Source organism: Trichechus manatus, unplaced genomic scaffold, assembly GCF_000243295.1.
Source record: "Trichechus manatus latirostris isolate Lorelei unplaced genomic scaffold, TriManLat1.0 scaffold00052, whole genome shotgun sequence".
Classification (NCBI taxonomy): domain Eukaryota; kingdom Metazoa; phylum Chordata; class Mammalia; order Sirenia; family Trichechidae; genus Trichechus; species Trichechus manatus.
In genome coordinates this window covers 7013144-7040578 of record NW_004443988.1, presented here as the reverse complement: position 1 = coordinate 7040578, position 27435 = coordinate 7013144, and the positions used below count along the sequence as shown (strand labels likewise).

General features: G+C 44.3%; 1 protein-coding gene across 1 annotated transcript in view; it reads right to left on the bottom strand.

Moving 5' to 3' along the window:
* DPYSL5 (dihydropyrimidinase like 5) overlaps positions 1 to 27435 on the bottom strand; it is a 55698-nt gene that overhangs the window by 10001 nt on the left and 18262 nt on the right. Inside the window, exons 2-8 of the mRNA XM_004377597.2 lie at positions 11882 to 12040; positions 10893 to 11072; positions 9809 to 9877; positions 8506 to 8550; positions 6463 to 6538; positions 5097 to 5253; positions 212 to 353 (exon numbers count right to left, since the gene is read on the bottom strand). Coding sequence (XP_004377654.1) covers positions 212 to 353; positions 5097 to 5253; positions 6463 to 6538; positions 8506 to 8550; positions 9809 to 9877; positions 10893 to 11072; positions 11882 to 12040 — 828 coding nt within the window. The remainder of the gene's footprint in view (positions 1 to 211; positions 354 to 5096; positions 5254 to 6462; positions 6539 to 8505; positions 8551 to 9808; positions 9878 to 10892; positions 11073 to 11881; positions 12041 to 27435) is intronic.

Genomic DNA, 27435 nt, shown 5'->3' with positions numbered 1-27435 from the left:
AATAGACCTTGTTACCTTTTCTAATCAGGAAAAAAAAAAGGAAAAGAAAAAGAAAGAAAGAAAAGAGAAAAAGGATCTCTTTTTGCTTTGTTTTTCAGTGAGGCAAGAAGCTGTGGTTGAATCAGCCTGTCTAAGAACTTTCTTTGAGAGGATTCCCCAGAGTAAAAATTCTTCCTAGGATTAGAGTGGGGAGGGGTCCCAGAAAACATACCACTCCTCTCTCCCAGATGACACTCATGCGGTCCTGCACGCCACTCACTCCATGCGGGATCTTGGTGAAATCCTCCTTGCCCATAGCTTTCTGCTTTGTGGTGAACGGCCGGTGATCTGAGGCCACAATGTTCAGAGTATCACTGGGCAGAGAGAAGGAAGTGACCAGATAAGGCGGAAGCAAGGGTACCAGAAGGTGCAGGACACGTATGGAAAATTCCCTTGGCTTGGAATCATACAAAGCAGATTCCAATCTCGGTTCTGCCACTTAGTAGCTATATGATTTCTAATGAGTCACTCTGTATGAACCTCACTTTACTCATCTACAGAACGGGAATATGTGCAGAGTGTGGCAGTGCACCATCTCTAACTATACTACTAAAGGGGCAAGGTGGGCAAGTCCCACCTTTATCGCTAACTTTGTGGTAACAATCAGCATGAATCCAATTACCATCTGAAAGTGGACCCAGGCTTCACCTTCCCACATCTCTATGATTCTCCTCGCCAGCCACTTCTCCTGTGGCACTTCCTCTCTCACCCTAATCACCCAGAGTTAGGTCAGACTTCATCTCCGGCCACCCAGAACCAGGCAGTACCAGCCGTAGGTTCAGGAGTCTGCACAACTTTCTGCACTTCAGACCAGTTGGCCCCTCTCTCTATGTAGCCCCCTGGGCTAGGTCACAAACTAGAAGGGCTGTCCTTCTTCATCAACCGCCCACGTAGCCTTTCTCTGTCACCCAGCTACCCAGAGCTGGGTCTTCATAAATCAACTGCCTTCACAGCCTCTCTCTGAATTAGCCACCCTGAGCTAAGTAAGAGTCCCATTGTCCATTGTGGGTTCCATAATTCTCTTTAACAGCCCACAAAATTCACTATTACCTACACTTAACCCAAAAAAAAAACCCAGTTACTGTCGAGTTGATTCTGACTCATAGTGACCCTATAAGACAGTGAAGTAATTGGGTCAGAGTAGAACTGCCTTGGCAGGGTTACAAGGAGCAGCTGGTGGATTCAAGCTGCCGACCTTTTGGTTAGCAGCTAAACTTTTAACCACTGTACCACCAGGGCTCCCCTATACTTAGTTACCTACCCATTTATTATAACCAGAAAGGATACAAGTGAAGAGATGCATTAGGCAAGGTTTGGGAGAGTTCCCAGCGTGAGTCTTCCATTGTCCCCAGGGACGTGCCACACCCTCTTGAGGGGCTCCCTGGTCTCTAAGGACTCAGGGCAGAGGCTTAGAGCAGTGAGAGAGTGCACATGGTGGTAAACCCTCTGAGGGAGGCAGGCAGCTGGCCCTGCTCAGAGATCACTGTAGGCTGAGGGCTCAGAGGTGTAGGGGGCAGAGGGGAGAGGATGCTCAGTTGTGCAGGCCAGGGCAGCCTCTGGTGGAAACATATGGGCAAGACACCCTTAGAGGGTAGAGAGGGGACTGGCTGGAGCAGGGGGGTCATCTGGGAGAGGATACCTGATGGGATCAGTGGGTGCCCTGAGGATCAGGTGAAGGGTCCACGCAGTGGAGTCCTGAGGGTCAGGTGCGGAAATCTAATATTACTCTGTTTGTGAAAGCACGCAGCCATCTAAGATGCCCACTTCAGAAGAGGAATCTGGGAGTGGAAGGCATTATTTGATTTGGTGGGAAGGCAGATTCTGCAGGTTCTTAGAGGACACAAAGGGCTGGCTCCCTGGGTGACTGGCATGGCTCGTTAGTCACAGTTCTTGCCAACTGACTTGGCCAAATTCACAGCAAGATGACTTAGCTCTTCTGTGGCAAGGCTGAAATTTGCCCGGGCCAGATAGGCTCCTCTAGGCTCTCTCAGAGAATCTTTCAGAGCATAGGGATTACTCTAGAGTCCCCAAGGGTTCCCCACTTTCTCCAGACCTGCAGAAAACACCAGAGATGAATGGAATATTTAAAGGTTTCACCGTCTCCTCAGGGGTCCTCCAGATACCTGGACTGTGCTTAGATCAGAAGAGGTACCACCAGCAAAGCCACAGACTGCAGATCAAGGACCCCCAGAAGTACCTGGCTCAACTCCCATTCTTTAATCAACAAATCATATTGAGCACCCAACTCTCTAAAAAGCCTCCTACACAAGGAGGTGTCTATTAAGCAGATGCTGAAGGAATGCAGTCACATTCTGGAAGGGCTCTTGAGTATTCCAGTGCTGCCCTGAACCTGGAAGGTATGAAATGCCCATCCAAGCTCTTTAAAGTTTAAAACATGACTGGCTTTGTTAAGTACTTCAAAATTTTACATATCCAAATGAAAAAAATTCTGGTCCCTTTAAGAAGTCAGATTCTAAATAAAGAACAAATTCTTCTATCTATAGGTCATATTGTTTACCCTGATATAGCCTAAGAATCCACATCCTAAAGTAGATCCTGATGAAGCAGCTCAGATTTTCTTATAAGAAATGATCATTGGAGTCTGGGTTTTCTAACAAGGATTTTGCCTCATAGAAATGATAACCAATAATGTGCCATAAAAGCAAAATTATAGCAATCATAAATTCCTATAAATAATTAAAATGTTAAAATTATGCTCTAAATCCTGTAAGACAGCATACATTTACAATATGCACTGATTAAAAGAGATTCAAAGTATTCTCGTAACACATGAAATTACAATTCTACTTAAATAGAATTTATTTAAATTATTTAAATAAATTTAACAAAATAGACTAGATATAAAACCTCAAACTATACAATTAATAATATCCTCCCCAACCCCACCATTTGAATCTGTGAGGGTTTGGGCACTATAACTTGGGTGGGTTGGGGCATTTTATCTAGGAATGTATTGTCTTCTTGTTCTTTCAATGTGCCCTAGCAAGCAGAGTTCTCTCAGAAGATCCTTTGACCTTGTCACCAAGCCCAAATTACTATAGTGGGTCCTCGACACTTGTTTTTGTTGTGTTGATAATGACGAAAGGCAGGCTGGTTTTTCCCAGTGAAAAGCATTTTCAAAAGAAAGAGTTCATCTCGCATGTCTCCCTTCACCCTTTTACCCTCTCAATTCATTTAAAGCTGTGTGAGCCGCTGTTGCTTGGTATCACGTAGGTTGGAGCTATGAGACAGAACCTAATTACTGCCACTGTGCTATAGTGTATGCCACCCCTCCATAGAGGCCACCTTCACCCTAAGACCCTGTCAACTGCACTCCACTTACATTTGGAAAACCACTCTCACCCTACAAAACCTCTTTAGGTTGTTAACAGCAGAATGCTGAGTGGGAATTTTTCAGTTCCTTACTGATGATCAGGATTGAAAGCAAAGGATGTGGATGAAATAAGTGCCCCATAATCTAAAGAGAACCACTTTCAATTGGGGTGGTCACTTCCCTCAACTGCCCCTCATCACCACCCTAGAAGAGGTGTAACTCCTGCCCCCCAGTCTGTAAGAGCAGCAGACCAGGGAGGGAGACGAGGTGTTGGTGTTGGCAGAGTGAATAGTCCTGTAGTCTTTCCTTCCCCTCCTCTCCTCATGCAGGGAGTGGTGCTGCCCTACCTCCACCTCCCCAGTCCACCCCAAAGCCAAGGGATAGGACATTTCAAGAGATTCCCTTGTGAAGAATAGAAGTGTTAGCAGTAGGCACCTGCCTAGGCAAGAATAGAGGTGTTAGCAGTGGACACCAGCCTAGGCAAGTGGGCTGGTGGCCCTGCCTCTGAGCTGCTCTGAGCACCAGGACGAGGAGAGCTGGTAGGGTGGGGGCAGCCTGTCCTTCCACTGCAGCAAGTGGCAAAGCTGTGTGCACTTCCTCTGGGCCATGGGACAGTAGGAAGTGGCCAGGCTTAAGCTGCCATGCTAGGATCCTCGCTCACGGGGGCACTGCTAGTGCTGGAAGCTAGGAAGGTGCAGATAGAAGAGGCCAAGCTTGAGTCATCTCTCCTGTCAGGGGATTTTGTGGTGGTAGCGTAGGAGAGCCCACATCTGGACATGTGCCCTGTGCAGCGAGGGACCCAGCTCAGTCACTTTCAGCCTGAAAAGCAGCCAACAACTTCATGAAGGGGTACAGATGCATCCCTGGGTGCAGAGAAGAGTCTCTGCTACTTTTCTCCTAATCTTCTCATCACCTGTGCCAGCTGGAGGTGGGGAAGAGAATGATTTTTAAAGTAGCCCGAGCTTTAATAATGAATCATGAAGAGAAAGCAATGGTCTCAACCCAAAATATCACCAGGAGAGAGAAAGAAGCTCCAAGTAATTATCGGGACAAAACAAAACTTCTTCATTTGTGCCCCACCAAATTCAGGTTGTTCATTAAACCATTTTCTTTAGATTGGACCCAAATGGGGTAAAGGGGGGTGTTTGAAAAAGAGGAGCTGGAAAAAAGGAGGTGTGGAGGGAGGGTATGAGGGAAAAGAAGGAGAACGTGTAAAAAACAGTGGACAGATAGGAAGGAGGAAGACACAGAAGGAGAGAGGTGCTCACAAGGAGAGAACAAGGCATGTGAAGAAATGAGAAGAGGGCGAGGTGAAAGAAAAAACAATAAGAGACTGAAAGCTCTACAGATATTCTAGGATAAGTCAGAGGTCATATCTTACTGCTCCCCAGTGGGCTTTAGAATAAGGTATCAATGTCCTTTGAGATCTGAATAACTATTGTTCACAGTTTTACACATGCTCTTTTACTCTTAACAGCTTCAGAAGCTTCTCACTCCAAAACAAGTGGTCATAGAAATGTAATAGGATGGAAATCATTTGATGGGCTCTGGAGAAGGTAACAAAAGTAAAACCCTACATGCACTATGAAATCGAACCTAGTCAGACTTGTTTCCTGGGGCGTATACAATATCTTCTTAAAGATCTACAAACTCCCTAGATGGCACACTCTGTGCGGTAATAACTATGGTATGGGGCCACAGCAGGCCTGCCACAATGCCTTACTTGGCCAGCAGGCTCATGAGGTAGGTTGATGTGTTGGTGTCCAGTCTCAGGGGAGGCACCGTGACGTAGGCGGCTGCATGGGACCAGTCCTGGTGGTAGTAGTGTAAGCCTGTCAGCGTGGCATGTGCAGTGGTGGTCTCGGCCAGCACAACCTTCCCTGGAAAAGGGTCAAAACCATAAGTAAGAAGCCACTGAGCCTGAGAGATCATCCAGCCTGAACATCTCATTTTACAGGCAAAGGAGCTGAAGTCAGAGAGAGGAAGGGACTTGACCAAGATCATTCAGGCGTTTGAGAGCACAAGGTTCAAGCCTAGAGAGCTTCCCTGTTTGCCATGCTGACTTTAGGTAAGGAGAACAGTGAGACGTGGGCTCAAAGGTGGGAAGGCTTCAAGTGGTGCTGCGAGGAGTCTGGCTTGGCTGGAGCATGGGTGTGTGAAGGGTGCTGTTGGGAGATGAGGCTTGACTGGTGGGGCGGGACAGGCATGGAGGGACTTGAAGGCCATGCCAAAGAGCAGTATGGACCGTTATCCTGTAGACAACATGGTGCCATTGGCTCCCAACAGGCAAGTGCTGTTCAAGATCGATGGGCATGGGATCTGTAGCAGGGGCTGGAGGGAGGGAGACAGGAGGTGGGGGTCCCGTCAGGAGGCTGGGAAAGCAGTGCAGGTGAGATGCTGCAAAGGGCTTCAACTAGGGGAGAGGCAGAGGAGGAGTCTGAGGGCAATCCAGTGTGAAGGTTGGGATGATCTTTCTTCTTATTTATATCCCCAGGTTTGTGACCCTGACTTTGTCTCTCTTGCTACCAGGACCTCGCCAGCACCTTGTGCTGGGTTGGTACTATAAGGAACTACAAAGCCCTCAGGTGTTGCCAGGTGATCAGCAACTGGAGAAATACGAGGGCCCTCAGGGTTGGTACAAAGGGTTCCAGGTGACTAGAGAGGGAAGTTGGTCCACATACTGTTGTTTCTTCAGGGACTACCCTGGCATCCCATGAATGTCCACTAGAACTGGTCTGGGACTCTACGTTGGTTACCAACGCAACCACCAGTAAAACCCAAGAGGCCAAAAAGACACCAATTAATGAGCTGATTTAAAATCTGGAAACTTTTACCAGACCCAGAAGACGTAACAGACACTTCTGTAAAACCGTTATGCATACAAATGTGCAGAGGAAAAGACCCTGGTCTTAACAGACTGAACCCGGGCTAGTATGGTGTGGTTCTGGGGAAATCAGTGGTAGAGAAAAGGGAAAGGAAGGCCCAGGAGCTGGCCTCAGGAGCCAGGTCTGGGGGTGCATTGCCCTGGGGCCCGTTACTCTCCCATCCCACCACACAAGCGCGCTGCCCCTCCAAGCCCAAGGACTTACCTTGCATCTTAGCAGCTGCGATAACGTCACCGGCAGAGATGCTGGACACGTTGACCAGGTAGACTGGACAGTGAGTCTAAACACGGTAAAGACAGTGGCAGTAGACAGCATCACTCCCATAAACTTAACAAGCACCAAAATCAGTCCTGGCACCAGCATCTCCCCCGGCATGGCTCAAGCCTACCCTCGAGGTGACAGTCCTGTGCTGGGAATGCAGGGCTGGCAGACAGTGCAGGTGCAGGCTGAGGACAAGGAGGAGCAGCAGCTTCCAGCACCAGAGCCCACCAAGGAGGCTGATCAGTGAGGGAACATCAGGTCAGGACTGCTGAGTCCTGAACTCAAGATGCTCCACCATTTCCTGTTCACGACTCTGATGACCTAGAGACAGTCATGTATTGTATTCTACATTTAAGATTATGATTTCTGCCCTCTGGGAGCTGCTGCATCAGTAGACAGAAGAAAAAAACACAAGGCTTGGGGCTCAGAGTCTAGGCCAGACAAGACAGATCTTATGAATCGACACCTGGATTCTAGTATTGATCGGCTTTTCCTCTACCAAGCTGTGTAACCATGGTTCACAATGTAAATTCTCTGGGCAAATGTTTGGGCTAAAAAAACAAGGAGCTGCCCTTTTGTTCACATCTTTCCTTATTCTGGGGTAAGTTTCCACTAGGAAGTAACTGATAAAATAACTGTTGTTATGACAATAAAACAATGTCCTTATCTAGGTGTCAGACTTATAAACTACTATTGGGAAACGTGGTCTCCTCAAATGTTACTCTGATGCCTTGGAGGACATGGGGTGTAGGAAGTGGTCTGAGAGCTGATGTACTTAACCCAAGTCCACTGGCTCTAACTCTGAGACCAGCTAGACCTACAACCTCTCTGTTTTCCCCTGATAATCCTAATACTACATCTCCATGACATGCTTTGGCATAGCCCAGGTCTTTCTAGAGAAGAGGTTCTCAAATGTTAATGTCCATTAGAAGCATCTGGAAGGCTGGTTAAAGCACAGACTGCTGGCCCTTCCCCCAGTTTCAGATTCAGTGGGTCAGCATGGAGCCTGAGAATTTGCATTTCTAACAGTTCCTATTTCTAACAAGTGATGCTGATGCTACTGGTCTAGGGACCATACTTAGAAAATTACTGCTCTAGAGGAGCTAGCTCAGACTGTCTGAGCCACCCAGACCCGTAAGTCATGGTATAGAAGGAGGAATAACCTTTGCGTGTGCTCTACTGCTGATAAAGCGCTTTCCCTTCCGTGATCCCTTTGATCCTCACAACTGTCCTGTAAAAAGTGGGTAATATTATCATTTCAATTTTATAAATGATGGAATAGTATTTCAGAAGTTAAGTGACTTGCATATATTTGCTTATATTTGGTAAAAACCAAAGCTAGAACTTCCGGCTCCACATCTCTTGCTCATTCCCATCACCAGACTGCACCTGCTCCTCCTTATCCTGACCAAGGGACAAATTATGGACCAGTGAATCAGTGGCCTAAGTTTAAACTCTGGTTCTCCCAGCAACAAGTCCTCTAAAGTAAAGCGATTCCAGTTGCAGTGCGGAGGCCCTGGGTGGTGCAAACGGTTAATACACTTGTCTGCTAACTGAAAGGTTGGAGGTTGGAGTCCACCCTGAGGCACCTCAAAAGAAAGGCTTGGCGATCTACTTCTGAAAAACCAGCCACTGAACACCCTACGGAGCAGTTCTACTCCAACACACATAGGGTTGCCATGATTTGGAATTGACTCGATGGCTGCTGTTACTGGTTAGTTGCAGTGAGGCTCGGTGATTGCCCCATCTTCTCCACCCTCACCTGGGGGCCATTTACTCTTGAGCAATGTAGCACAGCTTCAGCAGGCTCAGTGGGGTACAATGCACAGGTGGCAAGAGGACGCATGCCAAGTCTGTGGGAATCACAACATTCATTCAGCAAACAGTTCTGGGTCCTATGAGCCAGGCATGGTGCTGATGCCCAGAATGGAATGAAACCCCACTAGAGAGTAGAAAGTGGGCTTAGAGTCAGCTGGGCCTACTTACCCTGTTTGCAATGGTGATAACACGGTGAGTGGCTTCAGCTTCCAGCTGTTAGAAACAAAGGACAGGAAGAAAACAAGCTTTATCCCTCTTCCAAGCGAGCTCATGCATGCCCAAGAACCCGCTGCACAGAAGGTGCTGTACACTCTGACACAGAGCTGGAGGGGCCAACTGCATTCACACAGGTGGCTCAGGGGCACGCCTTGGGCAAGGACACCAAACTCCAACCATCTCAGCTTACGCCCAGAGAATCTGAGGACTTAGTACACCAGCACATTCTTGCTAGTTGCTATTCAGGGTTTATTATGAAAAGTCCAGTCCTGACTCCATCCCTGCCCGCTCCTGTTCTCACAGGCACGCCTGCAGTGTATTTACTTCATTGGATCTGGTGCATCTTTCTTTGTCAATTCTGACGGCCAAAACAAGACTTACACTCAAGGGCTCAATAGAGAGCGACAGATCCAAGGCAGGAGTGAGATGGGACGCCCCAGCTGACCACCTGTGGGGCTGACCTGGTTCCCTCTGTGATGGTGAGCACTATCACCTCCCTGTCTCCTCCTTGCCCCTTGAGACCTCCCACCAATCCCTCATGGACATCCAACCACCACTCTGCATTTAAAGATTTGAAGAAATAAGCAGTAGCTTCTCCCCAGCAAACATCAGGGAATGTCTGAACAGGGTCATAGGGTAAGAACGCATTAGTCTGATGTGGTCCCTCAAGAATAGAGTTCTTTAGCAGGGGAACTATGGGGGATTTGTGCTGACACCTTAGAAAACCGTATCAAGGCTATAACCAGAGGGCAGAATGATAGCAGGGCTTTCAATTGTCATCTCAGTGAGTAGTAAGGGGGAAAGAGCATGGGTGTGCATGTGCCTCTTGTTTTCTGGTGGGAAGGGTCCAAAGCTTGTCTCAGATGCTCAGAAGGGTCTCGCTCCCTCAACACTGGGTCATGGCCTATGGCTGGATTTGCTTCTAACATCTGAGGGCCCTTCAGTCTGTCTTTTCTCTCCCAATTCAGTTTTGGGCAAAGCAATCTCTGGAGTGCTGGCATTCTCTTCCCCAGATCCTTGAAATCAGAATCAAGTAGGTGGGTCTGGTCCCCCAATTGTCTCTCCTGAGGAAGCTCAAGGCCAAGTCCGCCTCTGCATAGAGGAAGCTGCTCCCTGGGAAGCTTCTGGATTGGAATTTCATCCAAGGAAAGGGTAGTATACTACAACTTATATTTATTGATGTCTCTTCTATTCTAAAAGAGTCTATGAATCTACATGAAAGAAGTTGACAAAGGGCACAGGAAGCCTTCCTCACCTCCTCTGGATGGCTGATTTCAATTCCTTCTGGGCCTGTGATGCCCAAATCCAGTGCCTCCTTCGCGCCCTGAATAACAGCAAGAGAAAACACTGAATCATAGAGGTAAAATAAAACACTGAGCCCAAGGGACAGCAAAATAGGCAAGACACAGCCCATTCCAATAGGCTTGCGGTTTCTCTCACTTCTGGAATTCCTCTTCTAAAGCAGAACAAGTGCAGTAAAGGAGACCTGGTGGTGCAGTGGTTAAGAGCTCAGCTGCTATCCAAAAGGTCGGCTGTTTGAACCCACCAGCCGCTCCACAGGAGAAAGATGTGGCAGTCTGCTTTCATAAAGATTTACAGTTTTAGAAACTCTATGGGCAGCTCTATTTACCCTCTCCTATAGGGTCACTATGAGTTGGAATCAACTTGACAGCAATGTGTCCCTTGCAGTAAGGCTTCCCAGATTTTAACTTTAAAATGACTCAACATATATCTCTTCACCTAAAAAATACAGTTCAGTGATTAGCCAACAGGCCTGGGACACCAAAGAAATGCATTCTTTATTGATTTGAAAGTCAGTTTCCCCAGTAAAAATCCAGACAAATCTCTAGTCCAGCAACCCCTAGACTAATTCATACTCAAGTATCCTATTTAAGACCCGGGAGCACAAAGGGGCTCATCTTTCTTGGTGCTATAATACTCAGCTCCTCTGAAGAGGAACAGGAAAGCAGAAAGCTGCATTCTTATTTATTCTGTATGTCAAATCTCATTACAATTATTCCTAAGAGGTGCTTAAAATTCTTCTGTTATAGTGGAATTTAAATGAGCTAAATATCATTAGAAACAAGACATCATCAGCTAAAACTTAGAAACCTTCTGGGACTACAAAGAGAGATTTGTTTTTTATAGACAGAAAGGTTTGGATTTTCTGATCAAGATTTGCCATCTGCGGTGTTCACATCTCACATGTTCTTTTGCAACTTGTTTTGTCTGAGCCTCGTAGGACAAGACGAGTGGTGGGTGTCAGGATGCCCTTGAGAATTGTCTCCATTGCTCCCCACCCCCCATCCCCCCACCACATTTTTTTACCACAGACTTGCCTCCGCCACGAGTTCCCCATTTTCAGCATGGACTCTGGCGATCGCCCCAATGTCCTTGCAAGCACGCAAGACTTGGTACAGTTCACTGTCTCGGAGCATATACAAGTCCTTGTAGGTCATGAACATCTGGAACGAGTTGACACCCTTCTCCCTCACCAGCGTCTCCATTTCTGCTTTCACCTGGAGGGAAAACACAAAAGCAGTGCTCCGTGATTACAGATTTTCAAGAGGCAGACTGATAAATGCTGGAGAGATATGAGTCCACCCCTGGCTCAGTGGTCAAGTCACCATGTGACCACCTGTAATCTCTCATTATCTCACTTTCCTCCCACCGTACAGGACAGGGCCCCAAAGGGACCAGGGGTGTAGACACAAAATGGGCATAGAGGCTGCACTGGGAAAGGACCTGAGGTGGCGAAGAAGCCAGGCTCAGCCACAGACCAGAGCAGGAGCTAGGCCCCAGCAGGCAAGAAGTTCACCCAGCTCCATTCATACCAGGTAAGTGCTGAGCCACTCAGTCTGAGACGTCAGCTCAGTGCTGGTGACTCCCAGCACAAAAATGAAACAAGCCCAAGCCTGACCCCCGCTTAGCCCACTGCTCAGTAGCACCCTGTATCTGTGGCACCTAACGACTACAGCTGAGGAGAGGGCAGGAATCAAGCATCAGTAGATGCTAAAGCCTTTAGTTAGAGCAAGGAGCCAGCACTTCCTAGGCCTGGCCTCTGGCCTTAGAACCTTCTATTGCTGCTGGGGCTCCCTGTGTCTCCTGAAAACTGGTGCTTTAAGTTAAGCAGGTCAGGTCCACCCCCTTATGGGATTGTAAGTGCTTTTTCTCTTGGCATTTGGGGAGTTAGGGTGGCGGGGGAAAAGGGGGAAGGGATGTCCCACACATGCAGGCAAGCACCATACCCATCTGGCTCAGACCAAACAGCCCTTCAGCCTAAAAGAGCATTTTTATCTTCTGCTTGGATTCTACCCAGCACTGTTACCTTGGGTGCCCACCAGGTGATCCCCACGTGGAGGGCATAGTCACAGCAGACCTTGGGGTCAGCCAGACCCCGGCACTTCTCATAGGCCTCCACAAGGGAGGTCTCCTTGTCAGGCAGGACGTGGCCGATGATCATGGTGGTACCTCCAACTAGTGCTGCCTGAAAGGGACAGAGAAGGTAGTCTCATCACATCTCTACCTGCACTCAAGTCGCTGACTCGGTGAGACAGGGTCTCCCAGGGGTACATTCAGGACAGCCACAGACCCTACCTCACAAGAGTGCTGCGACGACCAGCTGCAGCCATGTTTGGAGCTGTATGGAGTAGCAGGATCTTCATAATGACTGTGGATGCAGTACACAAACTGCTTCTTCCTCATCCTGGGTTTCAGTCTGGTGCTTTGGGCTAACCGCTTAGTTAGTATTTTACCCAAGCCTAAGGTCAGCCTCTGTTTTCCCTGTGAGAATTTCCCTGCTCCCGAAATCATTTCTGGTCAACCTGAACACATAAACCCCTAGGGACGCAGATGACAAAATCAAATACCTATTTATAATATTTATTAATTTAGTTATACATATATATTTAGACCATAATATATAAAAATGTTAATTTCGATATAGTGCTTTGTTTCTCTCACATTTCATGGAACAATTTTATTCAAACTTTTTATATGCATCATCAACATTAGGGTCTTTGTTATCAGTTTTTTCCAAGCTCATCATCTTCATTTCCATTTATCTACGTATGAATCTATGTGTCTATGTATGATCTATCAATGAAAAATTTATTCTATTTACAATTCTATATTCTATTTATAATTTATAATTCTATATTCTATTTATAATTTCCACAAGCCTCACTTGCAATTGCAAGGTATGCTCCCAGGAATAATTACTATATCTGTATTAAAGATTCCCCCTCTCTAAAAACAAAACAAAATAATTCGGTCAGGTGACTTCCGTGAGCTTCCAAAGCTGGCATTGCCCAAAGGTTGTTTCAGGCTCATGTGTTGTCCTGAAATAAAACTTTGCTATTAAAATTATTGAGAGGGCCTCATAATAAGAGAGATTTTGTGAGAGCTCCCTTTTTCAACAAATAAATTTGAACAAAACCATTCTTTCTGTTTGAATCCTTACAGTGATTGGCAATCAGAGCTTTGGTTTCGAGTCCCAGCTCTGCCACCTCGCAAGTAGATAGCCTCACCCAGGTTACTTAACCTCTCTGAGATCCAGACTCTTTACCTATTATACTCACTACTTGTCTGTCAGTTTATCATACTGTGGTGGCCTGCATGTAGCTATGATGCTGGAAGCTATGCTACCAGTATTTCAAATATCAGCAGGGTCACCCATGGTGGCCAGGTTTCAGCAGAGCTAAGACAGACTAAGAAGAAGGACTGCTTCTGAAAAAATTGGCCAGTGAAAATCTTATGAGTAGCAGCAGAACATTGTCTGATAGAGTGCTGGAAGATGAGCCCCCTCAGGTTGAAAGGCACTCAAAATATGACTGGAGAAGAGCTGCCTCCTCAAAGTAGAGTTGACCTTAATGATGTGGATGGAGTCAAGCTTTCGGGATATTCATCTGCTGCTGTGGCATGACTCGAATGGAGAGGAAACAGCTGCAAACATCCACTAATAATCAGAATGTGGAATGTATGAAGTACGAATCTAGGAAAATTGGAAGTCATCAAAAATGAAATGGAATGCATAAAGATCGATATCCTAGGCATTAGTGAGCTGAAATGGACTGGTACTGGCCATTTTGAATCAGACAATCATATGGTCTACTATACCGGGAATGAAAAATTGAAGAGGAATGGTGTTGCATTCATCATCAAAAAGAACATTTCAAGCTCTTTCCTAAAGTACAACACTGTCAGTGACAGGATAATATTCATATGCCTACAAGGAATACCAGTTAATGCAACTATTATTCAAATTTACATAACAACCACTAATGCCAAAAATAAAGAAATATAAGATTTTTTCCAACTTCTGAAGTCTGAAACTGATCAAACATGCAATCAAAATGCATTGATAGTTACTGGTGATTGGAATGTCAAAGTTGGAAACAAAGAAGAATCAGTAGTTGGATAATATAGCCTTGGTGATAGAAAAGAAGCTGGAGATTGCATGATAGAATTTTGCAGGACAAACGACTTATTCATTGCAAATACCTTTTTCAACAACATAAAGGGCAACTATACATGTGGACCTCACTGGATGGAATACATAGGAATTAAATTGACTACAATTTGTGGAAAGAGATGAAGGAGAAACTCAGTATCATCAGTCAGAACAAGGCCAAGGGCCAACTGCGGAACAGACCATCAATTGCTCATATGCAAGTTCAAGTTGAATCTGAAGAAAATTAAAACAAGGCCACGAGAGCCAAAGGATGACTTTATGCATATCCCACCTGAATTTAGAGACTATCTCAATAACAGATTTGACGCCTTGAGCACTAATGACTGAAGACCAAACAAGTTGTGGAATGACAACAAGAACATCATACATGAAGAAAGCAAAAGGTCATTAAAAAGACAGGAAAGAATGAAAAGATAAAAACGGATTTCAGAAGAGACTTTGAAACTTGCTCTTTAACATCGAGTAGCTAAAGTAAAAGGAAGAAATGAAGTAAAAGAGCTGAATAGAAGATTTCAAAGGGTGGCTCGAGAAGATGAAGTAAAGTATTATAATGAAATGTGCAACGACTTGGATTAGAAAACCAAAAGTGAAGAACACGCTCAGCATTTCACAAGCTGAAACCACTGAAGAAAAAATTCAAGCCTAGAGTTGCAATATTGAAGGATGCCACGGGCAAAATATTGAAAAATGCAGGAAGCATCAAAAGAAGATAGAAGGAATACACAGAGTCACTGTACCAAGAAGAATTGGTCGACATTCAACCATTTCAGAGGTAGCGTATGAGCAAGAACCGATGGTACTGAAGAAAGAAGTCCAAGCTGCACTGAAGGCACTGGTGAAAAACAAGGCTCCAGGAATTGATTGAATGCCAACTGAGATGTTTCAACAAATGGATGCAACACTGGAAGTGCTCACTTTTCTATGCCAAGAAATCTGGAAGACAGCTACCTGGTCAACTGACTGGAAGAGATCCATATTTGTGCCCATTCCAAAGAGAGATGATCCAACAGAATGTGGAAATTATCAAACAATACCATTAATATCACACTCAAGTAAAATATTGCTGAAGATAATTAAAAAATGGTTGCAGCAGTACATTGACAGGGAACTGCCAGAAATTCAAGTTGGATTCAGAAGAGAATGTGGAATGAGGAATATCATTGCTGATGTCAAATGGATCTTGGCTGAAAGCAGAGAATGCTAGAAAGATGTTTACTTGTGTTTTATTGACTCTGCAAAGGCATTCGACTGTGTGGATCATAACAAATTATGGATAACATTGGGAAGAATGGGAATTTCAGAACACTAATTGTGCCCACGAGGAACCTTTACATAGACCAAGAGGCAGCTGTTCTAACAGAACGAGGGAATATGGCATGGTTTAAAATCAGGAAATGTGTGTGTCAGGGTTGTATCCTTTCACCATACTTATTCAATCTGTTTGCTGAGCAAATAATCTGAGAAGCTGGACTCTATGAAGAAGAACGAGGCATCAGGATTGGAGGAAGACTCATTAACAACCTGTGGTCTCAGCCAACTCTTCAGACAGCGATTGGACTGGACTGTAGGACATAAAGTGATACTAGTGAGGAGTGTGCCTCTTAGCTCAAGTAGATACAAGAGACTAAACAGGCAGCTTCTGTCCAGAGGTGAGATGGGAAGGCAGAGAGGGTTAGGAGCTGGTTGAATGGACATGGGGAATCAGGGGTGGAAAGGAGGAGTGTGCTGTCACAGTAGAGGGAGAGCAATTAGGATCACATAACAATGTATGTATAAATTTTTGTATAAGAGACTAACTTGAAAGGTAAACTTTCACTTAAACTACAGCCGTAAACCAAAAAAAAAAAAAAAAAAAAAGAGGGCTGGAACATTAAAAAAAAAAAGAAAGAAATCAAACAACATATTACATTAAGCAATTTGTGGCAAAAGACCTCTTTAAAGTATTAAAAAGCAAAGATGTCACTTTGAGGACAAAGGTACGCCTGACCCAAGTCATGATATTTTCAATCGCCTCATATATGTGGGAAAGCTGGACAATGAATAAGCAAGACTGAAGAAAAACTGATGCTTTTGAATTACGGTGTTGGCAAAGAATATTGAATATACCATGGACTCCAGAAGAATGAACAAATCTGTCTTGGAAAAGTACAGCCAGAATCTTCCTTAGAAGTGAGATGATGAGACTTTGGCTCACGTACCTTGGACATGTTATTAGGAGGGGCCAGTCCCTGGAGAAGGATATCATACTTGGTAAGGTAGAAGGTCATTGAAAAAGAAGACCCTCGACAAGATAGATTGACACAGTGGCTGCAACAATGGGCTCAAACACAGCAACGATTGTGAGGATGGTGCAGGACCAGGCAATGTTTTCTTCTATTGTACATAGGACCACTATGAGTCGGAATCAACGAGACAGGACCTAACAGCAACCTATTATACAATGGGAATACCTTCCCTGCTGGATAGTTGTAAAAGTCAAATAAAATGTCATTTATGGAATGTACTTGGTAAAGTGTTGTCTTTAGCTGTTAACTTGTGTATTCTGTAGCAGAAAGAAAAAGCACAATGAAATTGCCTTAACAATTTCATGCTTCTCTGTTCAGCTAAATCCTTGATCACAAATCAGAAATACTACTGGGGAATAACGGGCTGAAAAAAATTAGTTCAGTAGCCAAACAACCATTAGAATGAAAAATCTTGCAACCTTGATTTTCCATGACCCTGGTCTCATAGACGCTGGATGGACCAGTGAGAATCTTATCCACATTGTCATGGGAAGTGCAGTGGTCTGGCTTCTTGCATATCTTAAAGCTGCCAACAGAGGGTGGTGGTGTGTGGTGCACATGTAGGAATGGTGATGGGGGTGGCAGAGAGACTGGGAGAAGCGGAAAGCAGTGCAGATTGTAGCTTTACTAGCTGGCTTCTATTTCTGATTTTGCTGGCTTGGGCCAGCTGATTCATCCGCACAGCAGGTGGTTGTACTCTATTTTGTCCTGAAATGAATTTTTTGCTTTTACATGTGAGTATGGGGGAGTCTGGTATACTGGGATTTTACAAATTCAATGATTTTCTTTTTCTGTGGTTCTATACTGCTTTCCTTTGCAACCCCTCAGTAGGTCTGTAGCCTTGGATGGAAAAAAAGGGAACTGGAAACAGCACAGTGTGATGAAAAGAGCAGGGTCATTCTCAGTATTTGCGGGTCGCAGGGCAAGAGTAGAAAAGGAGGTCCATGGGTCCTGGTGACACAGTCATCAAGAGTTTGGCTGCTATTAGAGAAATGCAAATTAAAACCAGAATGAGATACCATCTCACCCTGGCTTTACTGGCACAAATCAGAAAAACTGAAAATAACAATTGTTGGAGAGGCTGTGGGGAGATCGGAACTCTTATGCACTGCTGGTGGGAATGCAAAATGATACAACTGAAATACCATACGATCCAGCAATCCCACTCCTAGGAATATAACCTAGAGAAATAAGAGCTGTCACATGAATAGACATATGCACACCCATGTTCATTGCAGCATTGATCACAATAGCAAAAAGATGGAAACAACCTAGATGCCCATCAACAGATGAATGGATAAACAAACTATGGTACATACACATAATGTAGTATTATGCAACGATAAAGAACGATGATGAATCTGTGAAGCATCTCATAACATGGATGAAACTGGAGGACATAATGCTGACTGAAATAAGTCAATCTCAAAAGGACACATATTCTATGAGACCTCTACCATAAAAACTCGTGAAAAAGTTTACACACAAAAGGAAACAATCTTTGTTGGTTATGAGGGATGGGAGGGGTTGGGGGGAGAAATACTACATAGACAATAGATAAGTGGTAACTTTGGTGAAGGGTAAGACAGTACACAATACTGCGGGAGCCAGCACCACTTGTCCAAGGCAAGGTCATGGAAGCTCCATAGACACATCCAAACTCCCTGAGGAACCAAACTGCTGGGCGGAAGGCTGTGGGGACCATGGTCTTGGGGAACAGCTAGCTCAGTTGGCATAATACAGTTTATAAAAAAAACTGTTCTACATTCTACCTCGGTGAGTAGCATCCGGGGTCTTAAAAGTCTGTGAGCAGCCATATAAGATACTCCACTGGTCTCACCCCTTCAAGAGCAAGGGAGAATGAAGAAAACAAGATACAAGGGAAAGATTAGTCCAAAGAACTAATGGACCACAACCACCACGGCCTCCACCAGACTGAGTCCAGTACAACTAGATGGTGCCCAGCTACCACCATTGACTGCTCTGACAGGGATCACAATAGAGGATCCCGGACAGAGCTGGAGAAAAATGTAGAACAAAATTCTAACTCACAAAAAAAGATCAGACTTACTGGCCTGACAGAGACTGGAGAAACCCCGAGAGCATGGCCCCCGGACACCCTTTTAGCTCAGTAATGACGTCACTCCTGAGGTTTACCAAAGATTAGACAGCCCCATAAAACAAAACAAGACTAATGGGGCACAACAGTCCAGGGACAAGGACTAGAAGGCAGGAGGGGACAGGAAAGCTGGTAAAAGGGAACCCAAGGTTGAGATGGGACAGTGTTGACATGCAATGGGGTTGTTAATCACTGTCATAAAACAATATGTGTACTAACAGTTTAATGAGAAACTATTTGTTCTGTAAACCTTCATCTAAAGTATAATTTAAAAAACAGTTAAGAAAAAAGAGTTCGGCTGCTAACCAAGATAACAAAACAAAACAAAAAACCCAATGAAGAACTAACACAAAATGGATCAAAGACCTAAATGTAAAATCTAAAACTATAAAGATCATGGAAGAAAAAACAGGTACAATGCTAGGGGCCCTAATACATGACGTAAATAGAATATGAAACATAAATAAAAATGCACAAACAGCAGAAGATAAACTAGGTAACTGGGACCTCCTAAAAATTAAACACTTAGGCTCATCAAAAGACTTTACCAAAAAGAGTAAAAACAGAACCTATGCACTGGGAAAAATTTTTGGCTAAGACATATCCAACAAAGATCTAATCTCTAAAATTTATACAAAACTTCAACACCTCAATAAAAAAAGACAAATGATCCAATTAAAAAATGGGCAAAGGATATGAACAGACAATTCACCAAAGACATTCAAGTGGCTAACAAACACATGAAGAGATGCTCGCAGTCATTAGCCATTAGAGAGATGCAAATCAAAACTACAATGAGATACTGTCTCACCCCAGCATTAATGGCACTGATCAAAAAAACAAAAAATAACAAATGTTAAAGAGGTTGTGGGGAGATTGGAACTCTTACACACTGTTGGTAAGGATGTAAAATAATACAACCACTATGGAAAATGGCATGGCACTTCCATAAAAAGCTAGAAATAGAAATAACCCTATGATCCAGCAATCCCACTCCTAGGAACATATCCTGGAGAAATAAAAGCCGTGACAGGAATAGACATATGCACACCCATGTTCATTGCAGCATTATTCAAAATAGCAAAAAGATGGAAACAATCTCAGTGCCCATCAATGGATGAATGGGTAAACAAACTGTGGTACATACACACAATGGAATACTACACGATGATAAAGAATAATGATGAATCTGGGAAACATCTCACAACATGGATGAATCTGGAGGACACTATGCTGAGTAAAATAATGTCAATCACAAAACAACAAATATTGCATGTTCTCACTTTCATGAAATGAGATGAACAGGTAAATATACAGAAGCTAATGTTCATTAGTAGTTACCAGGGATGGGAGGGGGGGGGATGCGGAATCACTAACTAGATAGTAGACAAGTGTTAACTTTGGTGAAGGGAAAGGCAATACACAATAAGGGGGAAGTCAGCACAACATGACCAAGGCAAGGGAAGACACTGAGAGGTATACAAAAATAAAAGGCAACTATGGTAAATACTATAACTTGTACAATCCTACAAGGTCATGGGAGGGCGTATGGGAGTACACCCATGTGCATATATAGGTTTGGCTATGGATATTTCTACATATATATTTGTCTGTGCTGCATGTATATTCATATATTAAATAGAGCACACAGGGGGCACAGTCATGGAAACTTCCTCGACATAACCAAACACCTCAGGGGACTAAGTTACTGGGCTTGAAGGCTAAGGACCATAGTCTCGGGGGACATATAGGTCAATTGGCACAACATGGTTCATAAAGACAATGTTCTACAACCTACTTTGGTGAGTAGTGTCTGGGGTCTTAAAAAGTTTGTGAGTGGCCATCCTAGACACAACCATTGGTCTCTTTCCATCTGGAGCAAAGGAGAGTGAAGAAAACCAAAGACCCAAGGAAGCAATTAGTCCAAAAGACTAATGGACCACAGGAACCACAGCCTCCACTAGCCTGAGACCAGAAGAACTAGATGGTGCCTTGCTACCACTACCAGCCACTCTGACTGGGATCACAATAGAAGGTCCCAGTTAGAATGGAAAAAAATGTAGAACAAAACTCAAATTCATAAAAAAGACCAGACTCACTGGTTCAGCAGAGGAACCCCCAAGACAATGGCTTTTAGACACCCTTCTAACTTGGAACTAAAGCCAGTCCCAAAGATAACTTTTCACCCAAGTAATAGACAGGCCTATAAAATAAACAATAACACCCGTGAGGAAAGTGCTCCTTAGAACAATCATATGTATAACACCGAAAGGGCAACATCAGCCCAATAGCAAAGATGAGAAGGCAGGAAGGGGCAGGAAAACCAGACGAATGGAAATGGGGAATTCAGGGTACTAACGGGAAGAGTGCTGACACATTGTGGGGATTGCAACCAATGTCATGGAACAATCTGTATATAAATTATTGAATGGGAAACAAATTTGCTCTGTAAACCTTCACCTATAGCACAATAAAATGTTAAAAAAAACAAAAACAAAAATCCATTACCGTTGAGTTGATTCCAACTTACAGCAACCCTATAGGACAGAGTAGAACTGCCCATGGGGTTTCCAAGGCTGTAAATCTTTACAGAAGCAGACTGCCACATCTTTCTCCAGCACAGCGGCTGATGGGTTTGAACCGCTGACCTTTCAGTTAGCAGCCAAGCGCTTAACCACTGCATCACAAAGGCTCTGTATAGATCAAACTAACAAACTGTTAAACGAAATAATTCTATCCTCCTACTCTGGCAAATATATGTTCATAATGACCAAAAAGGCTAGGTTCAGACTCCTTGCAGTTCCGAGCTACAATTCAGGAGAAGACAGCCCTCAGCTGCTGTCCCTGTACCCAGCCCACCCCCAACCCCAGCTTCATCCTGTAGCGTGCAGGCCCAAGCTCTGTCCGCTCTTTGCAAAATGCTGCCCATGCTGCCCCTTGGGCCTAGGTGTGCACATCTTGGTGCCTGGCCTCCTCAGGAGAATAGATCTGGGTTTGTGAGGTCCTGGAAATGCTCAGGGCCATTTGGTCAGGGAATTAGGGACCCAGAGTGTGGTCTAGGAGTGGGCTAGTGGGCTCCAGGCAGACATGACCCCTTAGCCCCATTGGGAGGGGTTGCTATCATCGGATGGTCAGAGCAGGGACCTCTAGAGTCCAGAGCCTGGGCACAGGCCCCTCTTGCCCAGGCCTAAGGATGGAAACTGAAGGGTCCTGGAGGGAGTCGGAGCATCGGTGGTGGTCCTGACCTTCCCACTTCCTGGTTGTACTCTAGATCACAGCCGTGTGCCCCCGCTGTGCTCACCTCTCAGGGACCTCGGGAGGATCCAATGGCAATAGACGTGAGAGCATCGACAAGCTGGAAAAGGGGCATATTGATATCTGAAATAATTATTACTGCTGTTACCCAGGCTTAGAACAAGAATGTAATAGGGTCAGCAAATACTCCTCCAGGTGCAGACTTGGAGCCAGACCAGATGCTGGCTTGTACGAGCGCGTGTTTCCTCCCCAGCAAAATATACACAGAGATGGCTTCTTAAATACGTACATTTCCTACCCACAGGATAGATGTTGACAAGCTCACTGTTCACATGCATGTGATATTACGGATGCGACAGACCTTTTTAGCATCATCCCACACAAAAACAGCCTTGTAGAAATCAACAGCAGAACGCGGCCCAATCCCATTCCTAGGGCTTTAAAAAGGATAATGTTTAAGAAGATGTGACTGTGTGACTGTGTGAGTGTTTATAACTGTATTTATACAAAAACTGTGCTGGTTAAAAAAGCTGTGGAAGATCTTTAATGGAAGACGCTAAAAATGATATTCAAGAAGGCTAAGTCACAACATGGAAAAAGGGTTGTGCTCTAATGAGTGAAAAAAAGCAGAACTCAATATGTGCGCACAAGATGCTTACAACTATGTTTAAACACACAGACCCACACACAAAAAGGAAAAAACATGGAAGGAAATATACCAAAACGTTAGCAAGAGCTGTCTTTGGATGATGAGATTGTAAGTAATTGTTCCCACTTTTCCAAAATGTATTTAATAGAATATATTACTTTTATAATAGACATCTTTAAAACAAATTTGGAGGAAGCCAAAACTACTTAAAATGTAGTTAAGCGCACTTACGTGTTTAAAGTACTTCATGTTAAAATAATGAAATATCTCAAACATACAGGAAAAGTACAGAAAATAATACAGCACACACTCATGTGCCCATTCTCTAGATCTAACAAATCGTTTGCCATATATACCTTCGATCCCTTTTTAAAAAGCCCTCCCAACCCTTTCCCATTTCTCTCTCTCTCCTGAGGTTGATATAAATTCTTCTCATCCACGGTTTTATGCTTTTACTCCTTTTGAAATTATTCATATCCCTTTGCAACTTGCTTCTTTTACTCAACATTATCTTTAAGATTTATTTATGTAGATGTATTGCACTCATTTTAACTAACTCATTGTATGAACTTTCCTCAATGTATGTATGTATTCATTTATAAGTTCATGGACATGTACTACCATAGACGGTGGTGGAGCGCTTCCCTGCAGTCTCCTTTGCACATATGAGCAGTCCCTACATTCCAGGCACACTCTGCCAAGAAGTGGAATTGCAGGCTTGTAGGGTGTACATAGGAGCCTGGTGATGCAGTGGTTAAGTGCTTGGCTGCTAACCGAAAGGTCGGCGGTTCCAACTTACCGGAGGCTTGAGGGAGGAGAAAGCTGTGGCAGTTTGCTTCCATGAAGATTAGTGCCTTAGAAACCCTATGGGGCAGTTCTACTCTGTTCTATAGGGTTGCTTTGAGTTGGAATCGACTCGACAGCAATGGGTTTGGATTGGCTTTTTGGTTGGGGAGTGCACATCTCCAACTATACCAGGCCCGACTGTGGAGTAGCTAAATCTACTAGGGGCTCCTTGAGCCAGGTGCCTGACCAAACCTGTCCATTTACCAACCCAAACCCTGATTTTTCACATAAACTGTCGTCCAGCCAGGCATTCCCCACTCTGTATGTGGGCGTTTATTTTTATTCTGGGTGTAGGAATTCACCACTAAATTAATACAGACATTAGGACTATTTGTTTAACCAGCTCAGACACAGCACGATGGTACATATCCGGCAGGATACAAAACATAATTTTACTATTTCAAAAGTCCACCAGTATTTTGTGTTTGACATTTATGACATACTGCTGGGTAAATCTGGATTTATTTGACGCCCAATAATGCCACCCCCACTTGTTCCCTAAGAAAATCCAAAATAGTTGATGGTGATCCATTTTATGATACAATTTATTTACAGGCATACATTTCGCAAAGAGCAGGAACTTGTGCCAGAACTCAATCCAAATGTTTTAATAAACGTCATCTTTATGCTTCAGAAGTTCATTAGACCACTGTGGGGCACATGGGGGTCCCCATATTTTCCAACCTCTCAGCAAGCTGGAAAGACGTTTCAGATACTTGTGCCCATTCAGGTATGACTTACTTGCTGGCTTCGGTTTGGGAGAGAAAGGTACATTGGTCCTTCCTGGTAATCAGGACAAAGATCTTGCAGAGTCATTCTCTTACCATTCTCTTCTACACTGCTGCAGCTCTAATCATGTTCTGCTGAGTTTCCTGTAGCAGTGCCCTACCCTCACACCATCAGCCTAACGTTTGGTTCTCTTGCTCCAAGGCCAAGTACCAACAGATCAAGGCACAAACTTTTGTGCTCTGCTGTTGGGCCAGAGCTAATTCACTGAGTTTTCTTTGGGGAAGGGGAAGGGGCTTGCTAGAGATGATTTTCATACGGATGCATGGGAAAGGGGGTGTGTTTAGGGAGGTGACTGGAATCAGAAAAGCTGGGACTGATACCTGGATCTGCTACTTCCTAGATGTTTGTGTGCATTAAGGGCAACTCATTTAATCTTTAAAGCAGGAACGATATGTTCTGCACTGAGGATGGAATGCTGAGTATCTGGAGGTGCTTTGTAAGCTAGTGAGCACAATGCAAACATTTCTGGATTTCTTAGTGCAGATGGGAAAGCCGTCATTTGTTCAGATGGAATCTGCTTCTCTTGGAATTGCTGAATCACTTCCTCTTCCTTTCATATTAAAATTATTTATCTTTTACTCAGATCCTCCCAAAGCACAAGGAAAAGAAAAAAAAAAAGAAAACAGCTCAATGTTTTCCTCTTGCTCTGGGTAACTTCCTTCGCCTACAGGGCTCTGCCTGCTGCTTACTGCTCCTCTGGAAAGCCACCTCTTAGCGCTGCCATACCTTGGGACACAGCACGTCCTGAGCAAGCCCCCAACATTAGGACCCAAGCATTTCAAGTGAGATGATACATGTAATAGCACTTAGAACCACGCCTGGCACACAGCAGACACCTTTCCCATCAGCCAGGGCACGTAGCCTGTGCAGCCACATAGGCCCCTGCACTTAGAAGGCTCCCATGCTTGGTTTAATGCTCTAAGTCACCATCTTGAAATCTTAATACTTTTTAACAAGGGGCCCAATATTTTCATTTTTTAAAAATTGAGGTGAAATTCACGTTAACATAATTCACAAAGATTAACCATTTTAAAGTATACCACTTCAGTGGCATTTAGTGCATTCACTTTGCTATGCAGCCACCACCTCTATCTAGTCCCAAAGCATTTTCATCACCCCAAAGGGAAACTCCTACCCATTAAGCAGTCACGCCCCATGTCCTCCTCCTCGCAGCCCTAAGTAACTACTAATCTGCTTTCTGCCGCTATGGATTTAACGATTCTGAACATTTCATATAAATGGACTCATACAATATGTGACCCCATATTTTCATTGTGCACCGAGCCCTGCAAATTATATAGCTGGTACTGCCAGCAGCTCACCACTTACACTGGCCTGATCTAGGTGAACTCACTGATCAGGCTCTAAATAGGCCTTTCCCCAGGCTTCACTGCCCACTCAGCCAGGTCACGCTGTGGGCTCAGGACAGTCCATCACTGAGCCTTTCTCTGATAATTCCCTTCCAGACCACTTGAATGCTGACCCACCACTCTACCCTCTTGGAGGCTCCCTAACACCTATCAAATGCCTCTTTTCTCTGAAGAAAACAGCCTTTCTCCAGGGCATCCAAGTGATGCTTGATCAGTTCCATGGGGCCACACATTCTGCCCTTTTGGCTGTAGCTCTCAAGCCTTTTCTTGAACCATAATTTGCAGCCTGTTGAGCTCATCCTGCAGGTGACTGGTTTTCTCTAAACCCCACACAGCACTCCTAAGCTTCCTTTCACTTTTCATTCCTACCTTCTGGGTCCATGCCTCAACCACATCAGCTAGGTCATGGTCCCTCACAATGCTCTGACTCTACCATATCTAAAACTCACACTTCATTCTTCTACCAATCTACACAGGAAACAGGCAACATTTGAGCCACAATACACTTTTTGCAAAGAAGACATTTTTTCTACACTTAATCTACCTGCCATTTAAAGGTCCATTAATATTATATTTAGAAGCAAACTAGTATAGTGATGCAACTCCTACTTTAAGCAGGCAGATCTAGGTTCAAATCTCAGCTCCACCACTTACTAGTTGTAAGACCTTGGGCAAGTTACGTAGTCTCTTTGAGCTCCATTTCCTCATTTGTAAAATGTGTATGCCAGTACATCCCTCATGGAGTTACTGTGAGAATTAAATGAGATAATGTATGTAAAGCACCTAGCACAGTGCCTGCACAGAGTGTTGTTGTTAGGTGCTGCTGAGTCTGTTCTGATTCATAGCGACCTTATGTACAAGAGAACAAAACACTGCCCAGTCCTGTGCCATCTTCACAATTTTTTTTATTGTACTTTAGATGAAGGTTTATAGAACAAATAGTTTCTCATTAAACAGTATACATATTGTTTTATGACATTGGTTCACAACCCCATGACATGTCAATACTATCCCTTCTCAACCTTAGGTTCCCTGTTACCAGCTTTCCTGTCCCCTCCTGCCTTCTAGTCCTTGCCCCTGGACTGTTGTGCTCTATTAGTCTCATTTTGTTTTATGGGGCTGTCTAATCTTTGCAGAACGGTGAACCTCAAGAGTGACTTCATTACTGAGCTAAAAGGGTGTCCGGGGGCCATACTCTCGGGGTTTCTCCAGTCTCTGTCAGGCCAGTAAGTCTGGTCTTTTTTTTGTGAGTTAGAATGTTATTCTACATTTTTCTCCAGCTTTGTCCGGGACCCTCTGTTATGATCCTTGTCCAAGTAGTCAGTGGTGGTAGCTGGGCACCATCTAATTGTACTGGACTCAGTCTGGTGGAGGCCATGGTAGTTGTGGTCCATTAGTCCTTTGGAATAATCTTTCCCTTGTATCTTGTTTTTTTCATTCTCCCTTGCTCCGGAAGGGGTGAGACCAGTGGAGTATCTTAAATAGCCGCTCACAGGCTTTTAAGACCCCAGATGCTACTCACCAAGGTAGAATGTAGAACAGTTTTTTTTTAACAAACTGTGTTATGCCAATTGAGCTAGCTATTCCCCAAGACTCGGGTCCCCACAGCCCTCTGCCCAGCAATTCGGTCCCTTAGGGAGTTTGGATGTGTCTATGGAGCTTCCATGACCTTGCCTTGGACAAGTGGTGCTGGCTTCCCCAGTGTTGTGTACTGTCTTACCCTTCACCAAAGTTACCACTTATCTATTGTCTATTTAGTGTTTCCCCCCCAATCCTTCCCCTCCCCACCCCTCCTTCGTAATCATGAAAGATTGTTTCTTTTTGTGCATAAACTTTTTCATGAGTTTTTACAGTAGTGGTCTCATACAAAATTTGTCCTTTTGTGATTGACTTATTTTACTCAGCATAATGTCCTCCAGATTCATCCATGTTATGAGATGCTTCACAGATTCATCAGTGTTCTTTATCGTTGCATAATACTCCATTGTGTGTATGTACCATAGTTTATCCATTCATCTGTTGATGGGCATCTAGGTTGTTTCCATCTTTTTGCTATTGTGAACAATGCTGCAATTAACACGGGTGTGTGTATGTCT